The sequence below is a fragment of the Acinonyx jubatus genome, chromosome E1 (assembly GCF_027475565.1).
Source record: "Acinonyx jubatus isolate Ajub_Pintada_27869175 chromosome E1, VMU_Ajub_asm_v1.0, whole genome shotgun sequence".
NCBI lineage: Eukaryota > Metazoa > Chordata > Mammalia > Carnivora > Felidae > Acinonyx > Acinonyx jubatus.
The window spans coordinates 38,309,075-38,335,910 of NC_069397.1; the positions used below are offsets into that span (position 1 = coordinate 38,309,075).

General features: G+C 51.1%; 1 protein-coding gene and 1 long non-coding RNA gene across 5 annotated transcripts; one reads left to right on the forward strand and one right to left on the reverse strand.

The window, feature by feature from the left end:
- Window positions 1-392: 392 nt before the first annotated feature.
- RAPGEFL1 (Rap guanine nucleotide exchange factor like 1) lies at window positions 393-12,569 on the forward strand. Of its 2 annotated transcripts, none has more exons than XM_053212031.1 (15): window positions 393-1,322; window positions 4,127-4,205; window positions 5,129-5,264; window positions 5,493-5,590; window positions 8,020-8,132; window positions 8,377-8,544; window positions 9,266-9,363; window positions 9,470-9,592; window positions 10,107-10,285; window positions 10,372-10,462; window positions 11,016-11,066; window positions 11,411-11,498; window positions 11,684-11,748; window positions 12,114-12,192; window positions 12,429-12,569. In XM_053212031.1, exons 1-15 carry the CDS (start codon window positions 803-805, stop codon window positions 12,551-12,553), a joined length of 2,013 nt encoding a protein of 670 aa, XP_053068006.1. In that variant the 5' UTR covers window positions 393-802; the 3' UTR covers window positions 12,554-12,569. The 2 variants fall into 2 exon arrangements, with proteins under 2 accessions (XP_053068006.1, XP_026889620.1); XM_027033819.2 differs by having other exon boundaries at window positions 395-1,322; window positions 12,138-12,192.
- LOC106980543 (uncharacterized) lies at window positions 7,040-26,831 on the reverse strand. 3 transcript variants are annotated; one of them, XR_008294119.1, is made up of 4 exons: window positions 26,672-26,831; window positions 22,137-23,152; window positions 12,695-12,897; window positions 7,040-9,758 (listed from the first exon to the last, which is right to left on the reverse strand). It is a non-coding gene; the product is annotated as an uncharacterized LOC106980543 (long non-coding RNA). The 3 variants fall into 3 exon arrangements; XR_008294120.1 differs by having other exon boundaries at window positions 10,456-12,897; XR_008294118.1 differs by lacking the exons at window positions 7,040-9,758; window positions 12,695-12,897 and having other exon boundaries at window positions 19,102-23,152.
- Between the last annotated feature and the right edge of the window lie 5 nt (window positions 26,832-26,836).

The window sequence follows — 26,836 nt, forward strand, 5'->3', positions numbered from 1 at the left end:
TATAGAAGGAAGATAAAAATCACAAATATAGCAACAGAGCATAGTGTCGGGGTTGAGGGTGATGGACACCCAACCAGCAATCTTTGTAGTTCTCACCTGAGTACAAGTCCCAAGTCTGCAGGCCACAGGCCTGCCCTACTTCTTTGAAATGAAACTAAGAGCCCCTGTAAGCCCCCAAGCCAGGAATCTCTCTCCATTGCTAAATCACTCCATCACCTTTGCCCTTAATTTCTGCATCTGCTCTGAAGCCAATCCCATTCAGCCCTTCACTGTTTCCCTCGCGGCCAGCCCCAGCGCCCAAGTTCAGGCCTCGCGCGGGCCAGGGGGCGGGCCAGAAGGGGCAGGGGCGGGGACTGGGCGGAGACTGGAAGAGGGGGCGCGGTCTCAGTTCTGCCACCTTCCCCCCTGGCCAGGAGCGCAGCCGCCGCCGCCGCCGCCGCCGCGTCCTCTCTCAGCTTTGCGCTCCGCCCGCTGTCTCTGCCGCCGCAGCCCGGCCCAGGAGCGCAGAGCCCCGGGCACTGGCCCCGCAGCCTATCCACCCTCTGGGCCGCGTGCCAGCTGCAACCGGCATGGGGGGCCACTAACAGCGGACACTCCTTCCTCTGGCACCTCCCCGGGCCACTGGCCACTGGACCCCGGCCAGCGAGCCTCGGGCTCCTCTGGCCCCCAGTCCGGCGCCTGGCACGGCCCTCCGCTCTGCCCCTCCGGCTCTGAGCATCGTGTCCCCGCCCCCCCCCCCCCGCCCGCGCCTGGGACACCTGGGTCCTCCGGCGGCCCCAAGGAGAGGGGCGGGGGGGGGGGCATGAAGCCACTGGAGAAATTTTTGAAGAAGCAGACGTCGCAGCTGGCGGGGCGAACGGTGGCGGGAGGTCCCGGCGGGGGTCCGGGGAGCTGCGGTGGGCCTGGCGGGAGCGGGGGACCTGGTGGGGGCGGCGGTCCAGCCGGGGGACTGCGGCCGCTGCAGCGGCGTCAGAGCGTGTCTCGCCTGCTGCTCCCCGCTTTCCTCCGGGAGCCCCCCGCCGAGCCGGGGCTGGAGCCGCCCCCTGAAGAGGAAGGGGGAGAGCCGGCGGGGGTCGCAGAGGAGCTCGGCAGCGGGGGGCCCTGTTGGCTGCAGCTTGAGGAGGTGCCAGGGCCCGGGCCGCTCGGGGGAGGGGGACCCCTGCGCTCGCCTTCCTCGTACTCCTCTGACGAGCTGTCCCCCGGCGAGCCCCTGACTTCCCCGCCCTGGGCCCCCCTGGGCGCCCCCGAGCGGCCAGAGCATCTTCTGAACCGGGTTCTGGAGCGGCTCGCTGGAGGGGCCACCAGGGACAGCGCCGCCTCAGGTAAGGCTCCTCCATCCCGGAGTTGGGGGTTGTTACCCGGTTCTTCTTCCTTGCCCTTGGAGAGTGGGGGTGGCGCCATGGCGGGAGCCTCGGTGTGGGGCCGAGCGGTCAGCTGAAGTGGGGCAGCGGCCTAGGGGAGGAACAGACCCTTCTGCAGAAGGGAAGTGGCTGTGCCACCTTCCTCCCTGTAGCAGCCTCACCCACTGGCTGGAGAAGAAGGCGAACTCTTTATCTGAACCTCAAGCCACCCTTCCTTTCCCCTGGACATTCTACCCACAGACTCTCATGGGTCCCGGAGGTTGACTACCTCCTTCTGTGGCCCGACACCCTAAGATGGAAGCTGCCCAGAGCACACCGTGCTTCACACCCCTCACTCCAAGAGGTGCTGCCCGAGACCTGAGAGATGTTCCCGGAGTCCCTGCTTCTGTCTAGAAACCCCAGAGCACAGGGCTGGCCCACTCAGTGGGGCAATGCCAGACAGGCGCAAGGCCCAAGCTGCCTTTTGGCCCGGCAAAGGGATGCATTGTCCTTAGCAGCTTGAGGGGGAAGGAGGCATTCTAGTTGGGGGCTGACTCAGAAGGTGTTTGCTGGGGGAGAGGTGGCTGGGCAGACAGACAGCAGGAGCCTGCAGCATGGAGGGGATTCTGAGCTCCACCAACTCCTGCCCTTCCCAAGGTAGGCCTCAGCATACGGCCTCTTTAAAAAATAATAGCCACACCCTGAGAAGCTTATTCCCTAAACGATGATACTATTTCACCACTCCCCACCAGCACCCCTACTAAGGGAACTTTGAGGAAACCGAGACCCCAAATTGCCGGTTGGTGGTGGAGGTAAAAGGCTGGTGGGTCTTTAGGTCTGCCTCTCAGTATTTCACTAAGCCCAGCAAGGTCTGAGGGTGGGGAGCCCTGGTTGAGGGCTTCAAGGTGGGGGGTTCACACTTTGCTCTCAGACCTCTGTAGGGAGCCTGGACCTAGGCATGTGGAATGGGACTCCATCCCCCACCCCCTAGATTTTTTTCAAGACCTGGGCCCTCTCCTTGGCTCAGCTGTCGTTGCCCTGGGGAGCTGACACCTTTTGGATTTAATTAGAAAAATATCAGACACACACAGCTCTCCTAACCATAACTTCCCGCCTACACTACACACCCTGTGTCTCTATGACACATTCCCTGGGGAGGCTGTGCATTGGACCAGAGCCTGGCTTGGAAGAGACAGACGCCAAACTGTAGCCCCCATAGCAGCATCTCCCCCACTCTGCCCCATGTTCCTCTTCCTTTGCTCTGGCTGAGCTCTCCTGTGAGATAGATAGGAACGATGCTGGGCATCCCTATTCCTTGTCACCATCCCTGGGGCCGGAGGTCGGGGCTGGGGCTCTCAGCCTCACTTTAAGAGCATAGCAAGGTAGCTGGGCAAAGAGGAAAAGGGAGAAACTGTCTTTCCCCTTCCACAGGGGCCTGGTGCCACACACTGTGCCTGGTCTCCCCTGGGAAAGGACTCTTGAGTTGCTTGTCATCCTATTATCTGGGCTGGCAAGCTAGATCCCCAGAGTAACTGGTTTGGGGAACCAGTTAGTAAATGAGAATTAGTTTAACCTACCACTCTGATATTCTCCAATATAACCAATGTTCTCAAGCCATCTTGGCTTTTTCCCAGGGTGTGTGGGAGGTAAGGGGGACTTACAGAAGTTATTCCCAAATCAGCCAAAGGCTTACAAACATCTAAGCAGCCCCACCGTGCTCTACCCCGACACTCTGGTTGCCTCGGGCAGATCGAGAAAAGAACAAAGACTCAGGAGTCTGGGTTCCTATTCCAGCTCCAGGCAAGTCCCTCCCAACTCTGGGCCTCAGTTTCTCATTTGTGAAATGCAGTAGTTAAAATAGAGGATCTTGTGTTGGTTCTGCTCCTCTACCTTCATGGCTTGAATCAGAGGCCAGGGCATGGTGAGCCAAGGGACTCAGAAGACTTGGTTTTGTCTGGGGGCAGTGTCTGGGGACCTGGCCCTAACCTGTCCTGGTGAGGACACCTGGCTCCCTCCCTGTGCCCTGCTTGTCTGTGTGTGCCAGGCTGCCCTGCCCCACCCCAGGGCTGGCTGCAAGTCAGGGCGACCTTGTACCTGGCTGACTGGCTGAGCCAGGCCCAGATGGGGGTGTGGAGGGGAAAAGGGTGGTGAGAGCCACTCCCCTCCACCCTTCCATCATTAACCCTTCCGTCTCTGGGCATCTGGGGGACACAGGGTTTCTTCTTAAAGGCTTTTGGGATCAAAGAGAGGGCAATCACTCCCTCTCCCTTTTAATGGGGCTGGTTCTCACCTGCCTAGTTGGAACTCAAAGTTGTTAGGTAGAGAGTAGGGAGGGCAGGAGGGATGAACACACAGACACACACACACACACACACACACACACCCACCCACCCACCCACCACCGACTCTAACCTCTGTTTGGAAGTTCTTTTTGTCTAGAGACACTACTGTGGTCTACCTCTTTTTTTTGGGCAGATCTCAAGTTTGCTATATTATCTGACCAGCTTCCCACATCCATTGAAGAGAAGTGGGCGTGACCAAAAGGCGCCCCCTCCTTCCCTCCAGCTGCCTTGGCAGCTGCCAACCCCACCCCCGCAGCGGCTGCCCAGAACCTTCACACGTGTGCGTGCGCGCTTGTGCAGAGCATGACGGGGCAGGTGGCCAGGGCTCCAGCCTGGCTAAGGAGAACTCACTCTAGGAGGCGGCGGTGGGGGGAGGGTAGTGAGTGTCCAGTCGGGCCCTACAAGTGCCCGCCTGACATCAGTGGTGCCAATTGATCTCTACAGATATCCTGCTGGATGACATCGTCCTCACCCATTCTCTCTTCCTCCCCACGGAGAAATTTCTGCAGGAGCTACACCAGTAATATCCTTTTATGGAGCCTGCAAAAGGGGAGGTCGGGAGGAAGCCACTCCCCCTACCCAATGTGTGATGTCAGGGCCTCCACTCTTCCCTAGAAAATACACCTTGGTTTCAATTCCAGGGGTTTTACTCAGCAGCTGCGTGACCTTGGGCAGACCACTCAACCTCCTAAAGCCTCAGTTTCCTCTTCTGTAAAAGGGGGTAAATAGCACCTGCCCTGCCTACCTATGGGGCTGCTGTGGAAATCAATCTGATAGTAGATGTGGGAGTGCTATGGAGACTGCAGAGCCCTCTGCAAGTGTAAGGTGTTATTATTCTATTAAGAGTGCCTCTCTCCCCCACTGGATTGCTGCTCTAAACATCTGGTTGCCCAGTGAGTTATTATAGGGTCCGATGTAAACATCAGGTCACAGCTATGCTTTAGTAAGGTCTGCTAGAGACAAGCCACTGGCTGAGCTATTCATAGGGTCTCATGTAAGCATAGGGCCTCTTGCTGAGTTATTTTAGGATCTAATTGTAAATGTCAGGCCACTGTGTAGAATACCATAGGCTCTCTTAGAAACACCGGGCCTTACACTGAGGTATGGTCAGGTTTGTGGTAAGGATCATTGGCCTTTACCAGCTCCAGGTTATGGGCCAGTCAGAGGTTGGGTGGGTCCTGGTAGGGTATCCTCAAGTGAAATTCAAACAGGCAGGATGTGGTCAGATGGATGTGGTCAAGTGGATGCCATCCACACCTACTGTGAGAAAAATACCTGGGCTGAGGCATGAGGGGGTCTTGGCTCCAGGGACACCTGGATCTCCTTTCTTCTTGGCCCCAAGCCTAGAGAGCATTTGGGAGGGCTTAAGCAACCACTGCCTCTCATCTCCCTTCCCAGTTTCTTCAGGTCTCCCTGCTTGGGGCTTTTTCTTAACTAAGGGGTCAGCTTTGTTTGGGCAGGAGGCATGGAGGGCCCCGAGGGGCTGGGTCGGAAGCAAGCCTGTCTAGCCATGCTCCTTCATTTCCTGGACACCTACCAGGGGCTGCTGCAGGAGGAAGAGGGGGCCGGCCGCATCATCAAGGTGGGCCTGGGAAGAGAAGGCGGGTGAGCAGGCTATTAGCTCTGGAAGGGGACCCCTTTGAAGGAGCCATACTCCTCAAGCTGGGTACCTGGAAGAAGATGCCTGTGGGCCTTAAGTTTATACGGTCCCTCTGTGCTCCAAGGCATGGAGACCCTGCGCCAGCCCTTGCCGATAGTGATGCTTGGGATGACACCCCTGCCTTCACCTTCTCTCTCCTCTGCTCCCCAGGATCTGTACCTGCTGATTATGAAGGATGAGTCCCTTTACCAGGACCTTCGAGAGGACACACTGAGGCTGCACCAGCTTGTGGAAACAGTGGAGCTAAAGTGAGGGGAATGGGTTGGGGGGAGGGGACAGGACAGAAGTCCCCTTGTTCCTCTATCACAGGGACTGCCTCTGGCCTTTTGACTCCAATGCGGTTTTAGTTTTCATCCCCTTTCTCTTGCTGGAGGGTAGCACAAAGCACGGCCTCCAGTGGCTTCCTTGTCTGTTGTCCCATCCGTTTCTTTGTTGATCCAGTGGTGTACTGGTACCTATTTAACAACCAGCACATCAGGGTCAAAAAAGCCCTGATTTGTAGCTTTTGCTGATTCCCATGGTGTAAATTCTTTCACTGGCTGCTTTAAAGCAACCAACGTGATGTCACCGAATGTGAAGTTGGGCAGAGAAGAGAGGAGCAGTAGCAGGGCTTAGGTAGGATTTTCACCACACAAATACAAGAGAGGTAAATAACCTCAGAAGCACAGACAATAGCAAAATGTAGTAAAACAGGCCACTACCTTTTGTGGTAATAATTTGGCTAAAAGTTTATGAAACTTTTTTTTTCATGGCTTTTTAAAAGGCAGTAGGCAGAATTGCCCCCAAATTTCACAATCCGCTGTCATGAGCCAACGTGAGCCCGCTTCAGGACTCCACTGCATCCATCCATCCATCTGTCCGTCTGTCCATCCATCCCTTGGACCACTTCAGTTTCTTTCCATTCCATCCCTACCGCCACAACCCCCATTTAGGCCTCATTATCTCTCACCTGGAGTATCGATCGCCACAGCCTCCTGTCCAGGGCTTCAGCTTATGGTCTTGTGTCCTCTCCTTTCTTCTTCTTCTTCTTCTTCTTCTTCTTCTTCTTCTTCTTCTTCTTCCTCTTCTTCTTCTTCTTTTTCTTCTTCTTCTTTTAAATTTTATTAATTTTTAAAAATATTTATTTATTTTGAGAGAGAGACAGAGACAGAGTGAGAGCGGGGGAGGAACAGAGAGAGGGGCGGTTGGCGGGGCGGTGGGGGGGGGGGCGGGGTGGAGGGCCGGACAGAGGATCCAAAGCGGGCTCTGTGCTGACAGCAGAAAGCCCAATGCAGGGCTCGAACTCATGAACCTTGAGATCATGACCTGAACTGAAGTCAGACGCTTAACCCACTGAGCCACCCAGGTACCCTGTGTCCTCTCCCTTCTTATGCTGACACCAGAGAGATCTTTCCAGTTTGATGACATCGTGCTCCTATTCCAAAAACATCCTCGGCTCCCAATTGCCTATAAGACAAAATTGCAACATCCTTGCACAGTGTTCAATGAACGCCCTTGCCTTTCTGCCTTCTGCCAATGCTTCCCACCTCATTTCCCAGCCCCCATGACACTCCCTATACACCCCTGAACTCCTGGGCTCTCCCATTTTCCTACCATCATTTACGTGGTCCACTCCAGAAGGACTCCCCCATACCCACTTCTCTTTCTGTTGTCCTTCAAGGCCCAAGTCAGATGCCATCTTTTTTTTTTTTTTAATGTTTATTCATTTTTTTGAGAGAAAGCCTACGCGCCAGCATGAATGGGGGAGGGGCAGAGAGAGAGGGGGACAGCGGATCTGAGGTGGGCTCTGAGCTGACAGCAGTGAGCCCGATGTAAGGCTCAAACTCATGAACCATGAGATCATGACCTGAGCCGAAGTCAGATGCTTAACCGACTGAGCCACCCAGGTGTCCCTCAAATGCCATCTTCTTGTTTTTTTTTAATTTTTAAAAATGTTTTTATTATTTTAATTTTTGAGAGAGAGACAGAGCACGAGCAGGGGAGGGGCAGAGAAAACAGGGGACAGAGGATCCCAAGCAGGCTTGAACCCATGAACCATAAGATCATGACCTGAGCCGAAGTCGGACGCTTAACTGACTGAGCCACCCAGGCAACCCAAATGCCATCTTGTTGATGAAAGTTCTCCCTGCCTCATACCAACAGAACTCTCCTTGTACCTTTGTTATATCACCTAACACCTCCTGCCTCGTGTTAGAAGTAGCTGTATACACATCTGTCTCCTCCCAGGCTGTGAAGTTCTTGTCAGCAAAATTCAGCAAACAGTGGATGACCTACACCTATCATGTGCCAAGTAGTGTGCTAGGCCTGTGGGGTGAAAAAAAAATTTCAGGAAGAACTAAGCCCAGCCCTCAAACGCTCTCAGCCTTGTAGAAGAGATAAGATTCGAACGTAAACAAATATTAGCCCAGTGTCCTACGGCAGTTAAAGCCAAAAAGTGACCTTTCCTGGTGGGTGGGGTAGATCAGAGAAGAATTCACGAAAGAGGTGGCATTTGATCTGGGTCACTTGGACTGTTGTCCCATGCTGTTCATTGTCTCTCTTCTGACCTCCTTCATCACTTTCTGAACCTGGTACTGGTGCATCCTTGACTCAGTTCTGATGTCCCTGCTTGATGTTGCCTGCCTGGCGCTCCATATGCCTGGCAGGACTTCCTGACGCCCAGCTGTGTCCATGTCAGGATCCCAGAGGAAAGCCAGCCGCCCAGCAAGCAGGTGAAGCCACTGTTCCGCCACTTCCGCCGGATAGACTCTTGTCTGCAGACCCGAGTGGCCTTCCGGGGCTCTGATGAGAGTGAGTGGGGGCACTAAGAGGGGCAGAGCTTCCAGGGTGGCTCAGAGGGCCCTCTGGGGTCTCTGGATTTGGGGCATTCTCCTTATGTTGTAGAACCTGTCCTGTTTCCAGCATTTTTTTCAGAAGCCAACCAATTTAGGGTTAGGGGTGAGATGGGATGGGGAACAGAGGTGCCCTGGAGGGGACGATGCCAGCACTGCCATTCTGCCTTCTAATGAAAACCCACCTTCCTGGCTCTGCCCAGTCTTCTGCCGGGTCTACATGCCTGACCACTCTTACGTGACCATACGCAGCCGCCTCTCAGCGTCAGTGCAGGACATTCTGGGTTCTGTGACAGAGAAATTGCAGTACTCAGAGGAGCCTGCAGGGCGCGAGGACTCGCTCATCCTGGTAGCTGTGGCTTCCTCCGGAGGTGAGGCTCAGGAACAGCAGGGCTGGGGGGGGGGGGTGGGGAGGGGCAGGCAGGAGAGGAGAAACTCACCTGCCCAGGGCTCTGGGGCATGGCCAAAGACAAATTCTAGGCCCTGGCTACTTGAAGTGTGGTCCTGGGGCCAGCCACATGAGCATCACCTGGGAGCTTATTAAAACTGCAGCACCTCAGACCCCACCAGACCTGCTGACTCAGAATGAGCATTTTAACAAGATTCCCAGGTGATTCCTATGCACATTAAAGTTTGGAAAGCACTGGCCCAAGACACTTGGATTGTGATCTAGGTGCTTGCCTCTTACTCATCTTGGGATCTGGTTCTTTAACCTCCTGGAGGCTATGTTTTTGAGGCTAAAACACAGGGTGGGCCTCCAATCCCTGTGGGAAGGCAGAGAGCCTGCAATGTAGCCAGAATCCTATTTTCCTCTGAGGCAAGGGAAAAAATATTCCAGTATCATGGGGATGATAGAATGACAGAAGAGCTGTGGAAGAATGTTGGGGGGTAAAAGAAGGTGATGAATGCTGAGGAAATCATTATTTGAAAATTTCAGATGAATGTGGCACAAACTGGTGATAACAGCAGTCCCATTCGTCTAGAATGTGTCCATGCAGGGTTAGGAGTTTCTAGACGGGATGGCGACAGTGGCTGGGGTGTGTGAGGGTGCAGATAGCCAGGGCTGAGGCAGAACAGCTCGTTCTCCTGCAGAGAAGGTCCTTCTCCAGCCGACTGAAGACTGTGTCTTCACCACGCTGGGCATCAACAGTCACCTGTTTGCCTGCACCCGCGACAGCTATGAGGCGCTGGTAAGAACTCCGTCACAAGGGCGTTGGCTGGGAGTGAGGGCCCAGAGGGACTATGGGGCAGAAACTCACAAGCCCAGAGTGGAGTCCAGCCCCTGCCTGTCACCAGATGCCCCTCCCCGAGGAGATCCAGGTCTCCCCTGGAGACACAGAGATCCACCGAGTGGAGCCTGAGGACGTCGCCAACCACCTTACTGCCTTCCACTGGGAGCTGTTTCGATGTGTGCACGAGGTGGGGACTGAAGGTGGTGCTGGGCTGGGGGCCTGGAGGGAGAAATGTGCCAACGTGGGGTCCTGGAGACGGGCCATGTGTGCAGCTGAACTTTGCATTAGAAGGTGGCTGGCGGGGTGCCCTCGGGCAATTCACCCCCAGACCCTCTAAGCCTTACGTCTCCAATCTGAAAAAAGCAGCAAAGTGAGAGTCCTTAGTAAAGTGGGTCTAACCAGATAAAGTATCTTTAAAATATTCTCTACTAAAGAGAGAAATTAAGGCAGTGACAACACTGTCTATCAGATGGTTCGAGGACCTGGCACCAAATAAGCGCCCAGTAGATGGGAGAGTATTATTAATGGTGCTTCCCCTCTTCCCCCATTTCTGTTGCATCCCGTCTTGTCCCGGCTTCTTCTAATTTCCACCCCTCCTACCCCTGCCCTCCTGCCTTTGCCTCCTGGGGTCCAATCCACCTCCCGCCCACGCACACCCCCCACGCCCCGGCGGCCCCTCCGCCACGCGGACGTGGGTGCAGCTGGAATTCGTGGACTACGTGTTCCACGGGGAGCGCGGCCGCCGGGAGACGGCCAACCTGGAGCTGCTGCTGCAGCGCTGCAGCGAGGTCACGCACTGGGTGGCCACCGAGGTGTTGCTGTGCGAGGCCCCGGGCAAGCGCGCGCAACTGCTGAAGAAGTTCCTCAAGATCGCGGCCATGTGAGTGCGGCCAGCCGGCGGAGGGGGAGCGCGGAGACCACCCCCCTCCCCCCACCTCGCGCTGACCTCGCCTCCCACCCCCGCAGCTGCAAGCAGAACCAGGACCTGCTGTCCTTCTACGCCGTGGTCATGGGGCTGGACAACGCCGCTGTCAGCCGCCTGCGGCTCACCTGGGAGGTGATGCATGGCTGCCCTCTCCTCTCCTCCCGCCTGGGCTGGCCCGGCTCGGGGATCTTGGCCTGCCGGGCTCACCCCGGTGCTGCCTCCCGCGGTGCGGCTGGCCCTTAGGGAGCCTTTGTGCCAGGCGGAAGGAGGCGCCCTCTTCTGGCAGATCCAGGCCCGGGGCACGCCGCTAGGTTAATGTGCCCTGTCCTTGCGCAAATTAGTAAAAAGCCGGAATCCCCGCCGGAGAGGGGGGCAGGCAGCCCAGGCCAGGTCGCAGACTTGGATGATGGATTCCAGCCAGCGCTCAGTGAGGCCCCTTGTGCGTGGCAATGCCAACGCAGAGGCTCGAATTCCCCAGAATAATTCATTCCTCCGGGCTGCTTCAAGCTCCCCAGACCTCACCAAGAGCTGATTCTATTTCCCTACCCACCAGACCAGCTTGCCAGCCCCTTGCAAGATAGCCGGGCCCTTTCCCCCTCTGACACCTGGGGATTAGCCAGAGGTCCCCTGAAACGCAAGGAGCTCCAGTCTGACATTCCTTCTTCTTCCTTCAAACTCTCTGCAGAAGCTGCCCGGGAAATTCAAGAATTTGTTCCGCAAATTTGAGAACCTGACAGTGAGTGGGTTCAGCTCTTTTATCTGCCCCTGGGCTTGCACCCCAGAGACCCTCTGTTCCCACAAACCTTCCTCCTCAAGCTTGCCTTTAAGGTTTTTAGTGCCCAAGACCCTTCCCCTGGCATGCTGGGAGGGGGAAGGGTGGGTGGATTGCTGCCCTGTTTGCTTTGGAGGTGAGGGGAGGACAGTCAAGCTCCTCCCCATCTCACCCCCAGCTAGACACCCATACATACCTCTCTCTGATCAGAGATGGATCTAGGGCAGGGGGATGAGGGAGGAGTAGGGGGCATCTTTGAGGTACACTGGGACTATGTGTCCCCTAACCTCTCTTCTGCGGAATGCCAGGACCCCTGCAGGAACCACAAAAGCTACCGAGAAGTCATCTCCAAGATGAAACCTCCTGTGATTCCCTTTGTGCCTCTGATCCTCAAAGGTGAGAGTCAATCCCATGCTCTTCTGGCCACAGTCTCTGTGCCCCAGTTCCGGCTATCAACCACTGTCACTTAGCTCTGAATGCCCACTGGAGAGGAGCCCCGCACTGAGGGGTTGTGGGGGAGGGGAAGGGCCCTTTGGACCTCCTCTCTTCTTCCTCACATTTGCTTCTCTTCCCTCCCCTAGACCTGACTTTCCTGCATGAGGGGAGTAAGACTCTTGTTGATGGTTTGGTGAACATTGAGAAGCTGGTGAGTGGCACGGCCTACCCTGGCCCAGGAGCAGGGGCTGGCATCCTTCCCCCCCCCCCATCCTGGCAGCCCCCTAAAGACAGCAGCCTTCCTTCTTGGTGCCCAGCTTGCCTGACAGACTCCTGACCGTCCCTGCTGCCATTGCTGTGGCAACACGCCCACAGGCCACAAAGCTGACAGGGAGCTGGGGGGGGGGGGGGCGGCAACTCTACCTCCCCTCACCGGCCCCATTACACCCCTTCTTTGGTTCTTCAGAGACCCTCCAGAATTAGACCCTGGAGGGAGTGGAGTCAAACCAGCAGAGTTGGAGAATAGACCAGGGGGAGCATAAGAGGGGGGGGAGCATCTTTCTGTACCCTTTTTAGGGCTCATTTCTTGTCATCTCCCAGCATTCAGTGGCTGAAAAGGTGAGGACAATCCGCAAATACCGGAGCCGGCCCCTTTGTGAGTACCCAGGCTTCTAAGAGCTTTACAGGTAGAGCTTTGACTGAGTGGGAGGATTCCGGGAGGAGACCGTCCTCAATTCTTTATTTCCTTAAACTTGTCAGCTCTCCATCCTCTCTTTGGCCTCTCTAGGGACCCTCCTGTCCCAATCCACACCCCTCTTCTCTGGCTGGTAGGCATGTAGAGCAAGAAGGGAGGCTGGGAGCCTGAAGGCCTCTCTCTTGTCACACCTCCAGGCCTGGATATGGAGGCATCCCCCCATCACCTCCAGACCAAGGCCTATGTGCGCCAGTTCCAGGTCATCGACAACCAGAACCTCCTCTTCGAGCTCTCCTACAAGCTGGAGGCTAATAGTCAGTGAGAACAGAGGTTCTGGTCAGTGCCCCACCAGGGTCCTTGGGCACCTGGCACTCAAGCACTTTGCACGCTATCCCAACCCACCTCTGACATCTTTCCCTTGGAGCAACTTCCTGCCCCTCAGGAAAGAGTCGGATGGACTTACCCCTGGGCTCATAAGCCTGTTCATCCTGCTGAAGTCCTCTCCCCCTTGCTCCTTCAAGCCAAAACCGCACTCTGCTGGGTCCTGCCCTCGCAGGGATGGGGGGCAGAACACTCCTTCCTCTGCCCCCTCTCATCGAGGTCTGTTCCAGAGACGGAGCTTCCAACCTCCTCCTCCCACGCAGACAGGAAAGCTGCCCACATTGTCTGTGAGACAGAGCGGAACTGTGGAAGGGATTGGCAGCCTTCCTCTCCACCCGTGGCCGGCTTCTCCCTGGTCAGGGCTGGGACCCCTGGATGCACCCCTCCTGGAATATTATATTGCCCTTGTGTCTGTGTGTGTGTGTGTGTGTGTGTGTGTGCGCGCGCGCGTGTGTGTGCACCTGTCCCCTTTAAGAAGCAGCAGCGCATCTGTAACTGAGGGAGGGTGTTGTGTGTAGCAGGGGTCCTTCTGTTTGGTGCTACCCTGGTCTACTTGGCCCTGTGATGGTGCGGGGTGCTGTCCCCACCCCCACCACTCCCTGCTCAGCTCCTTGTGCTGCCCCATGTGCCCAAGCCTGTGGGTGAAGCTGCTCGTGGGGCAGGGGACAGCAGCGAGGGGGAAGGGGTTACCTGTCAGCCCTTGGGAGTCCTCCACTCACGCCTCCCCAGGGTCTCTGGGTGGGCTCTGGTGAGAGGGTAAGAGATGCTCAGGGAAACACAGGCCTAAGCTGCCTACAGGACACTCCCTCTGCATTGTGGGGTGGGACGTGGTGGTATCAGGAGTTGGGGGTGTTTGCTGCCCACACTCCTTCTTTTGGGGTGTGTTACTGCTAAGAAGGGAGCTGTCATCCCCCTCCTTCTGGCTCTTCTGTGGGACACCAACAACATGGTCTCTATCCTCCTCCCTGTGTTGACTCCCCCTTGGTCCTCCCCATCAGAGCTGGGGTGGGGCAGACCCCTGTCCCTGGGCAGGTAGCCCACAGAAGTGAGGGGAGGGAATGGCTGAGACCGTAAAGGCCACACTGGACTGTGGTGATGCCTTTAATACCTCTCTGTCTCCCCTCCCTCTCCCACATGGGCCTCCAGGGCTGAGGGGCGCAGGGCTCCTGGCAGCTACCGGGTGAGGTTCCCTGGCACAGCCTCACCCTCCTTTCTGGCGCCACCTCTTTCTCTTCTGAAGAGGCAGCAGCAGCAACAGCAAAAACAGCTGCTGCTCCTGCTCTGAGGGTGTATATATTTTTTACCAAAAGCTCTGGAATTGTAAATTTATTTTTTAAAACTCAAAGAGGGAAAGAGCCTTGTATCATATGTAAACATTGTATCATAGGTTATGTTGTACAGTCCCTTTTATACAGTGGTCTGTCTCGTTCCTGCCACAAAAGATGTCTATGGACCCCTCATTCCCCATACATCACCGGCACTGTGTCCCACCACCTCCATCCCCCAAGGACGGTGACCATAGGCCCCCCTCCCGCTCCCTGCTTCCTCCCTGCAGCTTAACACGCGCCCTCCTCTCCCTGGGCCGCCCTCCTCCTGACCCCACGCAGCAGCCTTCTCTCGCAGCTCCCACAACCCTCCTCAAGCACTGGGGCCCACTGGTCCAGTCTTCGCTGCTTCCCAGCTTTGCCAGAGTGAACCGTGTGTACCGTACAGGCGCGGTTGTCTGCAGAAGCCGCTGGCTGGAGAAAAAGCTGATAAAGTCTATGAATCAAGCTGCTTGCTGTTATCCATTCTGTTTCTCTGAGGGAGAGGGTGAGGGAGGGGAGAGGGGAGAGGGGACCGCCTCTCAGTGTGCTGGGCCCCTCAGCAGGGCTGTTCTCAGTCTGGAAAGTCTGGAAAGACTTTTAAAATGTGGATGAGGGAAAAGTGCCAGCCTCTTAAGACTTGCCACATAGTGTCTGGAACTTGGAAGAGTGGAAGTTTGAGTTCTTCCATGTTCCAGGTGCCCTAGACATGGGATCTTGTTAAATTCTAACACTATAAGGTGGAAGATGGAATCCTAGCATAAGGTCCAAGTTACAGGCGAGCGAGGGGGCAGAACTGGGCCCCTAACTCAGATCTGTCACTGCAGGCAGCATACATGCACATTCCCCCAGCTGCTACCCAGACAGCACGCGCCATTCACACAACCAGTGTCTGCCAGTTATACTAGGATGGGGGCATCTAGAGCCTTAGTGCTCTAAGGATGGCCTAAGCTCCAGCAGATGACATATTCAGACAGCTACCCATGAGTCCTTGACCTTCCCTTGGCCCACATCTGTTATTCCCTGTCTCCTGCATCTTAGAAAACGGTCCTCTCATCCACCCAGGTTTTCAAGGCAAGGATGCAGGACTCGCCCTGATGCCTCCTTCTCATCCCTCCCTCACTCATCAACCAGTCTGTCCTGCTACAATTCCAGGACACGTCCTGATTGATCCACTTCTCTGACTCCTCTATTACCATCTAGTGCAAACCATTTGTGGGTCTTGACCCACACTAGCCTCCTGTCTGGTGTCTCAGTTTCCTCTGCCCAACCCAACCCTAATCCCACCACTTGGTTCTCAGAGTGCAGCCAGGTTGCTCTGCTAAAAACCTACATCAGATCATGAATGACTACAATTTTAAAAAGTGGTAATACCAGTATCAGCAAGGGTGTGGAGCAACTAGAACCTTTATATGCTGTTGGTGGGGAGTGTGAATTGGCACAGCTACTTTGGAAACCTGCTTGGCAGTGCTTACAAAGACTAAATGTACACCTAACCTATGACCTAGAATTTCCACTCCCAAGAGAAATCAGTGCTTGATGTCCAGTGAAAGGCACAGCCAACAGTGATCAATAGCAGTTTTATTAATGACCGTGAAACTGGAAGAAGCCAGAATGTCCTTCAGCAGGTGAATGGATAAATCAACTGCGGTATACTAGTACAACGGAATACTACGTAGCAATAAAAAAGAACTACAACCTGCATGAAGGAACCTCACTCACAGACGTAATGCTGAGTAAAAGAAGCCACACACATAAGACTACAAACGGTAGGATTCTACTTAAGAGAAATTCAAGAATAGACCCAATTAATCTATGGGGATAGAAGTAAAAATAGTGGTTACTTGATGGGGATGGGAGAGTATTGACTGGGAAGGGGCATGAGGAAGCCCTTTGTGGTGATAAAAATGTTTTATATTTTTAAAAATTTAAACTTATTTATTTTGAGAGAGGCAGAGACAGTGCACGTGGGGGAGGGGCAGAGAGAAAGGGAGACAGAGAATCCCAAGCAGGCTCTGCAGTGTCAGCGTGGAGTCCAGTGTGGGCTTGAACCCACAAAACCATGAGATCGTGACCTGAGCTGAAACCAAGAGTCGGACGCTTAACCGACTGAGCTACCCAGGCGCTCCAAGAACGTTCTGTATCTTGACCTGGGGGGTGGTTATGTGTGTGTGTTCACTCAATTGTGAGATTTACCCAATAACTGTAGGTTTGTTACATCTCGGCTAAAACAATTCAGATTGCAACACTCCTGTTTCCGATAACGCATTAAGAATCAAAATTCTCCCTCTCCGACCCCATCTCCTGCCCCCTCTCCTCTTACTCACCCCACTGCAGCCACACTGACTGCTTTACTGTTCCTTAAAAACCCTAAGACCCATTCCTGTCTCAGGGAATCACCTTTGCTCTTCTCCAAGCCTTTCCTGACCACTCTGTTTCCATCTCATCCACCCCCACTCTGTCCCCTACCCCCTGTATAGTCAAGGCACTCATCACTCCCTGACATCATATATATTCTCTGTATTTTCTTTGCACCCACTCCCCTACAAGGATGTTAGCTCCATGAGTGTCTTGTTTGCTATCCAGAGCCGAGAACAGTACCTGGCACAGAGAAGACGCTCAATACATATTTGCTGAATTAATAAATTAGGTTGGTTGAAATAGGAGCAGTAAGAGTGGACACAACACAAGATGATAAATGTTCTAGGAATTGAGCTAAAGAGATTCACTACTGGTCTGAGGATGGGGGGGTGGTGGTGGGGACAATAAAAGAAAACTTCTTGAGAACGATGACTTGGGCCTTGAAGCAGGTTTGATGGCCAAAGTGCAAAAGTGGGAAGTCAGGGATGAGGCACTGGGAGGCACTGAGAGCTGCCTCTGCCCTGCTGGACTGGTTACAAGGGAAGCCAGACGTATGGGGGCTGGACAGGTTCTGCCCTCTTTAAAGGGTGCTGGTCGCACCCTCAAGGACTCCATGCCCTGGTGCAGGATCATAGGGACCAGTCCTTTCTGTCCCTGCTCTTCTACCCCCAGGGAGGGCAGAGAAAGTGGTGTGGGCTATTCTCCTTATCCCCATCTTGGCCACCTCCAGAGCCATCAGTCATCTGCTCTCTTTCAGGGGTGATGATAAGAGCTGACACTTGGAACGGTATCCTTTGCCACTCACTGTGCTTGACTTTATGTGCCTTCTCTCAATTAATCTTCCCATGGGGCGCCTGGGTGGCGCAGTCGGTTAAGCGTCCGACTTCAGCCAGGTCACGATCTCGCGGTCCGGGAGTTCGAGCCCCGCGTCGGGCTCTGGGCTGATGGCTCGGAGCCTGGAGCCTATTTCCGATTCTGTGTCTCCCTCTCTCTCTGCCCCTCCCCCGTTCATGCTCTGTCTCTCTCTGTCCCAAAAATAAATAAAAAACGTTGGAAAAAAAATTAAAAAAAAAAAAATCTTCCCAACAAATAGGTTGGCTCTATCAGCGTCACTTTCCAGATGAGAACCAAGGTCATGAGAAATTTAGCATCACAGGCACAGAGAGGCCAAGTCACAGCTAGCAAGAATTTGAATCCAGTTATTCTGACTCCGGAGACCACAGTTTAAGCTCTGCACAATCCCCAGAGCTTGAATAACTGAGAAATGGCCATCTTGCACTCATCAGGGCTGCAGTGGTCACTTGACTGGAGCTGGGTGACTGGGGTGTGGGGGACATATATCCTTTCTGGTCCCTTCCTCACCCTGTCTGAATTCTGCTTCCTTGTGGGGAGAGTGGCCGAGAGACAAGAGACGTGGCCAAGGTCCACTGTGGACTGAGAGGGGAGACGACGAACTTACTTAGTAGCATTGCACATCGTAGGCTGGTCTAGCAGTGAACAAAAGGGTGAAAATGATTTGGAGTGGTCACAAGACCAGCATGAGATGCCCTCTTGAGGAGGTGTAGAGAGAGGAGTGAAGAATTTCAACAGTGCCCTTTGAATCCACTAGGTGTCACCACCACGATTTCTTTCTCCTGAAGCTTGGGGCTAGGAGGCGGGTAGAACATTTCTTGGGGTGTACTGAATCTCTCACATGGTTGGTCTATCCCCAGGCATGAGTCAGAAGTTTGACCAGAATAGCTTGTATCTTTCATGCTCCTCTTTCTGCTGGCTCTTTCCCACTTAGCATTTAAACCCTCTCATCTCCCCCTTTTTTTTTCAATTTTTTTTTTTTTTAACGTTTATTTATTTTTGAGACAGAGAGAGACAGAGCATGAACGGGGGAGGGTCAGAGAGAGGGAGACACAGAATCTGAAATGGGGTCCAGGCTCTGAGCTGTCAGCACAGAGCCTGACGTGGGGCTCGAACTCATGGACTGCGAGATCATGACCTGAGCCTAAGTCGGCCGCTTAACCGACTGAGCCACCCAGGCGCCCCTCATCTCCCCATTTTTAAAAAGCACTCTCTTGACCCTACGTGCTTGCTCCAGCTTATTGTTCCCTCTCTCACTTGGCAGTTCAAGGCCAAACTGCTGCAAAGGATGGTCTCCACCTCCTCATCTCCCATTCATTCCTTTTTTATTTTGTCTTGTTTCCCCAACTTTCCATCATGAATCATCTTAAACACAGAAAAGTTTAAAGATTAGTACAGTGAATAGCCTTGAAACTTTCTAGATTCTACAATTACCATTTTGCTAATTGGCTTTTGTTGTCTCTTTCCCACTTCCTCTCCCTTTCTCTCTTCACACACACACACACACACACACACACACACACACACACACACACTCTTTTGCCAAGCTATTTGAAAGTAAGTTGCAAACATTAATATCATTTCACTCCTAAAAGCCTCAGTGGAAACTTCCTAAGAATAAGGACAATTTCCCGCATATCCACCACAGCATTATCACACCTAAGAAAGCCAGCAGTAGTTCTCAGATATCATCTAATATTCAGTCTCTATTTGATTTTCCCAGGTTGTCTCAAAAATCTCTTTTTAAAAACTTAAAAAAAAGAGGGGTGCCTGGCTGGCTCAGTCAGTAGAGCTTGGGACTCTTAATCTCAAGGTTGTGAGTTCAAGCCCCACATTGGGTGTAGAACTTACCAAAACAAAACACTTAAAAAAAGAAATCCTGGGGGTGCCTAGCTGGCTCAGTCAGTGGGGCATGTGACTCTTGCTCTTGGGGTCATGAGTTCAAGCCCCACGTTGGGGCTAGAGATTACTTAAAAACTTTTTTTAATTAAATCTAAATCTTTTTTTTTTTTTTAAGGTGGGGGGATTCTGATCCAATCAAGGCCCAGCAGTGCATTGGGTTCTTATATCTCGTTTCTTTTAATTTAAAACAGCTCTTTTCTTTTTTTCCAACCACATTGACTTTCCGAAGTCTAGGAGAGATGTCTTGTAAAATGTCCCAGATTCTTGACTTCTCTGTTTCCCCATGCTCTTGTTCCCTTATACTTTCATCCCCTCTAATGTAATTTACATTTTTCTAGTAGTTACACTTAAAAAGTAAGAACAGGCGAATTAATTTCAATAATATATTCTACTTAACTCAATATATACAAAACAATGTTATTTTAACATGTAATTGATATGAAAATACTGAGCTATTCTACTTTTTTTATATTAAGTCTTTGAAACCTGCTGTTAATTTTATATTTAACAGCATATGTCAAGCTAGACTAGTCACATTTTAATTGTTTAAGAGCTACAAGTGGCTAGTGGCTCCCAAATTGGACAATTTAGCTCCCAAATTAGCGAACATTCCTTATAGTGGTTTTCTGGAGCTTAAATATTCTAGAAAAAAATACTTTTTAAAAAGTTTATTTATTTATTTGGGGGTGGGGGAAGGAGCAGAGAGAGAGAGAGACAGAGAGACAGGGAGAGACAGAGAGAGCCCCAATAGGCTCCACGCTCAGCACAAAGCCTGACGCAGGGCTTAATCCCACAAACCGCAAGATCATAACCTGAGCCCAGATCAAGAGTTGGATGCTCAACCCACTGAGCCACCCAGGCACCCGTAGAGAAGAATACTTTATAGGTGATGCTGTTAATACCATTGTACCGGGAGGCAAATAACGTCAGGTTGGTTCCTATCAGTGATGGTTGAGTTTGTCCAGGAGGATTGCCAGATCTCTCCATGAAAAAGATAAAATATTTCTTCTCTCTTTGTTGTATGTGGTGATTTTTGCATCTTGCAAATATCCTATTTATCTCAATCATTCTTTCCTGCTAAAAAATTATGTTTAAATGTGTAATTTTTCGATCACGCAAAAAGTTTAAAGACTAATGTAATGAACACCCATGTCTCCACCATCCAGCTTAAGAAATAAAACCTGACCCTGCAGCTGAGGCCCCCGGTGCCTGTCCCCAGCCACGTCTCCTTCCTTTCTCCCCAGAGACAACCGCTTTCCTAAGTGTGGTATCATTTCCCTGTATTTCCATAAATATTTACTGTGTATGTATACATCTCAGAACAATATATTTTTTTTGCATTCTGGGGAGTAACAATTTTATTGAGATATTTACATGCACTATTTAAAGTGTACAGTTCAATGGCTTTTAGCATAACCACGGAGTCGCGTGACTATTGCCACAATCGACTTCAGAACATGTTCATCACCTCAAAAAAGAAATCATACAAGAGTGTTCAGAGCAGCATTATTTGTGATAGCCAAAAAGTGGAAACAACTCAGTATCTATTAATTGATGCGTGGATAAACTAAAATGTGGTATATCCATAAAATGAAATATTATTTAGTGATAAAAAGGAATGAAGCACGGATACAGGCTACAATGTGGATGCACCTTGAAAACACTACACTAAGTAGAAGAAGCCAGACACAAAAGCTCACATATTGTATGAAATGTCAAATCTATAGACATAGAGAGTGGATTAGGGGTTGCCAGGAGACAGGAGGAAGGCAGAATTGGGAGAGGCTATTAATGGGTACAAGTTTTCTTTTTGGGGTGATGAAAAAGTGCTGGAATTAGATAGTGGTGATGGTTGCACAATACTGAGAATATATAAAACCTGCTCAACTGTACACTTTCAAGTGGTTAAAACGGTTTCCTGTTATGTGAACTTTGTGTGCTTGACTTGTAGACACATAGCTCCAATCTGCCTCTGTCTTCACCTGGAGTTCTCCCCTGTGTATGTCTGAGGCCTCTCCTCTTCTTGTACGGACATCTGTCACTGGATTTAGGGCCCACCCTAATCTACTTCATTTCATCTTGACCCACCTGGCTTCAATTTAACTAATTTTATCTGCAAAGACCTTATTTCCAAATAAGGCCAAATTCTGAGGTTCCAGGTGAACATGAATTTTGGGGGGGGACACCATTCAATCCACTCCAAGATCCTTTAACCATTGGTTAATTGGGTTATTTGTCTTTTTATTACTGAGTTTTAAGAGTTTTTTAATATTTGCATGTTTTAAAACTATATAAATACTGTCCTCCTAGGTATAGTGTTCAGCAACCTTCCCTCCTCAAGGTTATGCTTGTGAGATTCACCCAGGTCAATAGGTGTAACTCTAAAAACAAAAACAAAAAAACAAGCCAGGGCGCCTGGGTGGCTCAGTCGGTTGAGTGTCCGACTTCGGCTCAGGTCATGACCTCGCAGTTTGTGGATTTGAGCCCCGTGTTGGGCTCTGCGCTGACACTTTGGAGCCTGGAGCCTGCTTCAGATTCTGTGTCTTCCTCTCTTTGCCCCTCCCATGCTCATGCTCTGTGTCTCTTAAAAATAAATAAATATTAAAAAAACATAAACAACCCCCAAAACCGTAACTCCAGTTTGATTTTGTTGCTTTTTTCATTCTTCAACCCAGTGCATCTGGCGTCCACCCTCAGTGCTCACTGAAACTGTTCTTGTCAAGGTCACTGACTCCCATGTTACCAAATCCAAGGGATACTTATCTAACTGTTCTTTCATTGGCATTTGATATTTCTGACCACTCTTCCTTCCTGAGCACTTATTGCCACTTCCAGGATACCACGCTCTCAGGATTTCCCTCTGTCCTGTTTATCTCAATCTCCTGTGTGAGCCTTCTCCCTCAGTTTGGTCCTTGCATGTGGGGTGCCTTGGCTCTGTTCTAAGCCCTCTTCTCTTCTCACTATACACCTGGGCTTAGAGTTCATCAGTATCATTCTGCTTGGAGATCTACTGCTGCATAACAAACTATTCTAAATGTAGTGCCTCAAAACAACAACCATTTTATAACTTCTCATGATCCTCCCAGTTGGTTGATGGGAGCTCACCTGGACAGCTCTGCTGTCTTAGTTGGGGGTGTCTCTTGTGGCCACAAGTCAGAAGGTAACTGGAGCTGGAATGTCCATATTGGCTGGCTTGCTTGTCTCCCACTCCGGGGGCAACAGCTGGAATGCGGGGATGGCTGAACCTCCCTTTCTCCATGTCCAAGCTTCTCTCTCCAGATGATGTCCACAGCAGAGAGGCTGATTTCCCACATGAGACCTTAGGGGTCCCCAAAGCAAGAGTGGAAGCTGCCAGGTCTTCTTAAAGCTTAGCCCTGGACCTGGTGCAGCTGACTTCCGCTGCATTAAAGGTTGCCACAGGCCGGCCCAGATTCCATGGATACAAGGAGTCCTGGGTTGTCAGGGGCCATCTTACTCCAGTTTAGGAGTCCCACATTGCTAGGATCACTCTTTTAAGTTCCAGACCCAGATATGTAGTGGTCTACCTGACCTCTCTTTGCTCCCTCACCAGGCTCCTCGGGCTCATTTAGTCCTGGCCTGTCTTCTTCTGGGCCTCTCTAAGCTAAGTGTTAGCATCATGTGCACATAGGAGGTGAGCCCAAAGCCTGAGGGTCATCTTTGGCTTGTCCCTGTCCTCAACCCTCACATTCCACTTCTTCAATATCTGTTGAATTACTTCTTCCATCTCTACTGCTCAAACCTAATAATGATCATAGCTAAGATTAGCGGGTGCTTTCCGAGTGGGTATGCACTTTGGACACATTCCATCCAGTCTTATCTCCATTTTATAGATGACAAGACTGAGGCTGGTAGAGATTGAGTAACTTGCCCAAAGTCTCACCTTATTCAGTAGTGGGAGAACTGAAACTCAAGCCCTTTGGCTCTGCACACAGGCAGGCCTGCCTCCAAAGCCTTTGTGTCGGGCTGGTGCCCCGCTGCCACTCACCACAGGCAACTGTCATCTCCCACTTACCTGTTCACAGAAGCCTCCCAACAGGTGTTTCTGCCTCCCATCTGGACCCATCTAATCCATCCTCCACCTTTCAGCCAGATGGATTTTTCTGGAAGGCAAAAGGGGCCACAGCACTTCTCGGCTTAAATCTTTCAATGGTTTCCCTCTCAACCTGAAGATAAAATCTAACTTTTCACGACAGTTAATAAAGTCCTTCATAAATTGGCTCCCATCAATTTTGACAGTGTACCGTGGGGCATTGGTTCTCTATGGGGGCATTCTGGAAATTTGTGGAAGCTTTTTTGTTGTTGTTGACCACAACAATAAGGATGTGCTGTCGACATTTGGTATGCAGGGGGCAGGGATGCTAGGGGGCTGCAATGCAAGGGACAGAACCACACAGCCAAGAATTATCCTAGGTTCCACATGGACATTCCATGTGAAAAATCCATTAAAAAAAACAAACAAAACAACACACTTAGCTGGGCCTATAATCTATCTCCATTAACCCTATACCCAAGGGAGGAGGTGACAGACTTATTTCTGGTTCACCCTTACCAGAAATAAAGCCCTTTATTTCTTTGAGGGTTACATTTTTACAAAGAAGAATTTTTTGTTAAACTCCCCTGTTGAGGAGGTTCTGAGGCATTTATTTTTTCCATGAGACACTGATCAAAGCTCATGTTCACCTAGTTAGGCAAATGTCCTTAGAGCAAAAACCTGCATCAGTGTTCTACTTACCTCTCTACAAACCCCGCCTTCACTTACTTTGTTTTGCCCTGAAAATTCCTTACTTTTTCATTAAAGCACTGACGATACTTTTATTTTTGTATGTTTATTTATTTTTGAGAGAGAGCATGTGCAAGGGAGGACAGAGAGAGGGGGACAGAGGATCCGAAGCAGGATCTGCACGGACAGCAGCGAGCCTGATGTGGGGCTCAAGCTCACGAACCACGAGATCATGACCTGAGCCAAAGTTGGATGCTCAACGAACTGAGCCACCCAGGTGCCCCAAAGATATTTTACTTTTTTTTTTCTTTCTTTCTTGCTTGCTTTTTGAGAGAGAGAGAGGGAAAGAGTGAGTGTGAGTGGGGGAGGGGCAAAGAGCAAGGGAGAGAGACTCTTTAAGAATCTCAAGCAGGCTCCACACCCAGTTGGGAGCTTAACGCTAGGCTCAATCTCATGACTATAAGATCATGATCTGGGCTCAAATCAAGAGTCAGACACCTAAGTGACTGAGCCGCCCAGGCACCCCAAGATGTTTTTTAATATTTTTCTATCCAGGATTTTTTGTTGTTTTTTGAGAGGTCTCCCAGGTGTTTGGCCTGTCATATTATCAAAAAGGAAATTGCAAACATGAAACATTTTTGCACAAACTTAATATAACCTGTTTTTTTAATGAATACATTTATTGTGTTGTTTTGTGTTGTTGAGAACTTTACCATAAGTCTTTCATCATTTTAGGAAATCACATCACAAATGACAATGCAGGGGCACCTGGATGGTTCAGTCGGTTAAGCTTCTTGATCTTGGCTCAGGTCATGATCTCACAGTTCGTGGGTTCAAACCCCGCGTCAAGACCCAAGCTGGGAGCATGGAGCCTGCTTGGGATTCTCTCCCTCCTTTTCTCTCTCTGCTCTTTCCCTGCTCATATACACTCACTTGTGTGTATGCTCTCTTCCAAAATAAGTAAAATAAACATTAAAAAAAAATGACAATGCAGGGTCACTTGGTATGGGCATTAACAGCACAGACTCTGGAGCCAGTTCTATTTTGTGCATATGTGGCTTTGGGCAGGATGGTTACTCCTGCTGTGTCTCAGTTTCTTCATTTGTAAAATGGGGGTAATAATACTTACCTCAGAAAGTTATTGTGAAGATTAAATGAGCTATGACATGTGAAGTTATGCCAATGTTACATGGTAACATGGTGTTAATAAATGTCAGATGTTATGATGATTTCTTCGACCTAATTTCTTGCCTTTTTCCAAGTTCTAGCTCTAACCACATCAAAATGCTTTGAGTTTTTGGAAGGTGCCCTGATTCTTATTTTGCACATACTCTCCCTCTGCTCTGGGATGCTTTTCTCTCTCCTCTAGCCCTGCCCAATTCTTATTTTCCCATCAGGCCTCACTTTCTTCATGAAGCCCACGCCTAGTTCCCCAGGTGAGATGTCTCTGTGCTCCACCCCAGTGGCTGCCCTCAGCACAGAGTGATGTTATAGGGAATGGTGGGGGGGACGGCGGGGTGGGGGCAGCTAACATTAGCTACAGTGGGCAGGGAATGCCTCTGAGGAGGGGACATTTGAACTAAGGCTTGAAAAATGCGGAAGGGGCAGAGTAGAGGCAGTGCAAAGGCCTTGAGGAGCCACTGCGTGCACTGCAGTGATAGAAAGCAGGTTCACACTGTATATGATGAGCAAGAAGGAGACAGAATGGACACGAAGTTGAAGAACGGGGAGTTTGGGTCTACCATCTTCCTGACCCAATCACCCCACCTTCAGACACGCAGGACTACATACCTGAAAATCTTTAGCTTTATACCCACTGGTCCCTATGCCTGGAATGTGTCCCCTACCTTCTCTGACTAGTAATGAAATTCTACTCATCCTTCAAGGCCAAGTTCAAAACCATTTACAAAACCTTCTCCCATTCTTTAGCAGGAGTTAATCACTCCCTGTCTGACCTCTCACAGCACATAGGTCCCCATGGCACTAATTACATGCTGACTTGTATCTCAGCTAGCTGTTTACATGCCCATCTGCCTACCACACAGTGAGTTCCCTGAAAACTAGGCTCTTAGTCATCTCTGTAACCATCTCATGGTGCCTAGCCCACAGCAGGTTCTCAATGAATGCTGTGACATTGACTAGTGGGTGCTGCCCAGCACTACTCATGGCACAACAGAAGGAAAACAAAAATAATAACAATTTACAATTTATCACATGCCTTCCCATTCATTACTTGATTTGAGCCTTCCAATAACCCTATAAAACAGTTGAGACAAGCACTATTAGTCCCATTTTACAGATAGCGTAGTTGAAGCCCAAGGGCACACAGCTAGTAAGCAGTGGAAACTGAGTCTCAATCCTATCCCTTTACTTTGGATTTAACACAAGGAAGGATGCCAGAGAGATGCAAAGAGCATTTTGAGGATATACGGCAATGGGGTTAGCTATAGTAGAAAAGAGCTTTTGTGAGTGGACTAGGGAGAGATCCTTACTCAGCTGGGAAGGAGTTAACAGCAGCTCCACCACGGAGGGCACAGGATTCCTCTCCCTGACCCAAGCAGCTGGAGGAGTCTGCAGCACCATCCCCCAGCCCCGGAAACTAGGGAACCCCCGGCCCGCGGAAGAGACGTGTTCACGGGTGTTCAGGTCAGGTGGCTATGACGTTAAGGATGACTTGTTGGCAGGGGCTTGCCTCTCTGTTGCTATGACAACAGGAGCTAGACTACTGGGCCCCAGCAAGGTTGAATGAAGAGGGTTCTTCCTTGACTCGAAACTAGGGAAGGACATTTATGGGGCAGGTGCGTGGGTGTGTGTGCGCGCGCGGTAAAATAAAAATGCAAAAGCTATGTTCAAGACGGTAGCTCAGTGGTTCTCCACCTCGGTAACATGTTGGATTTACCTGCGGAATTTAAAAGTCTCGATGCGTAGGACATACCCCAGACCAATTAAATCAGAATCTCTGGGCTTCACTCTCTGCTTAAGTCTTCGCAGACGATTCCAATCGCTGAAGTTGCAAACCCTGCTTTGAGGAGGCAGCCGGAATTTTGGCGACCTTCCCAAGATG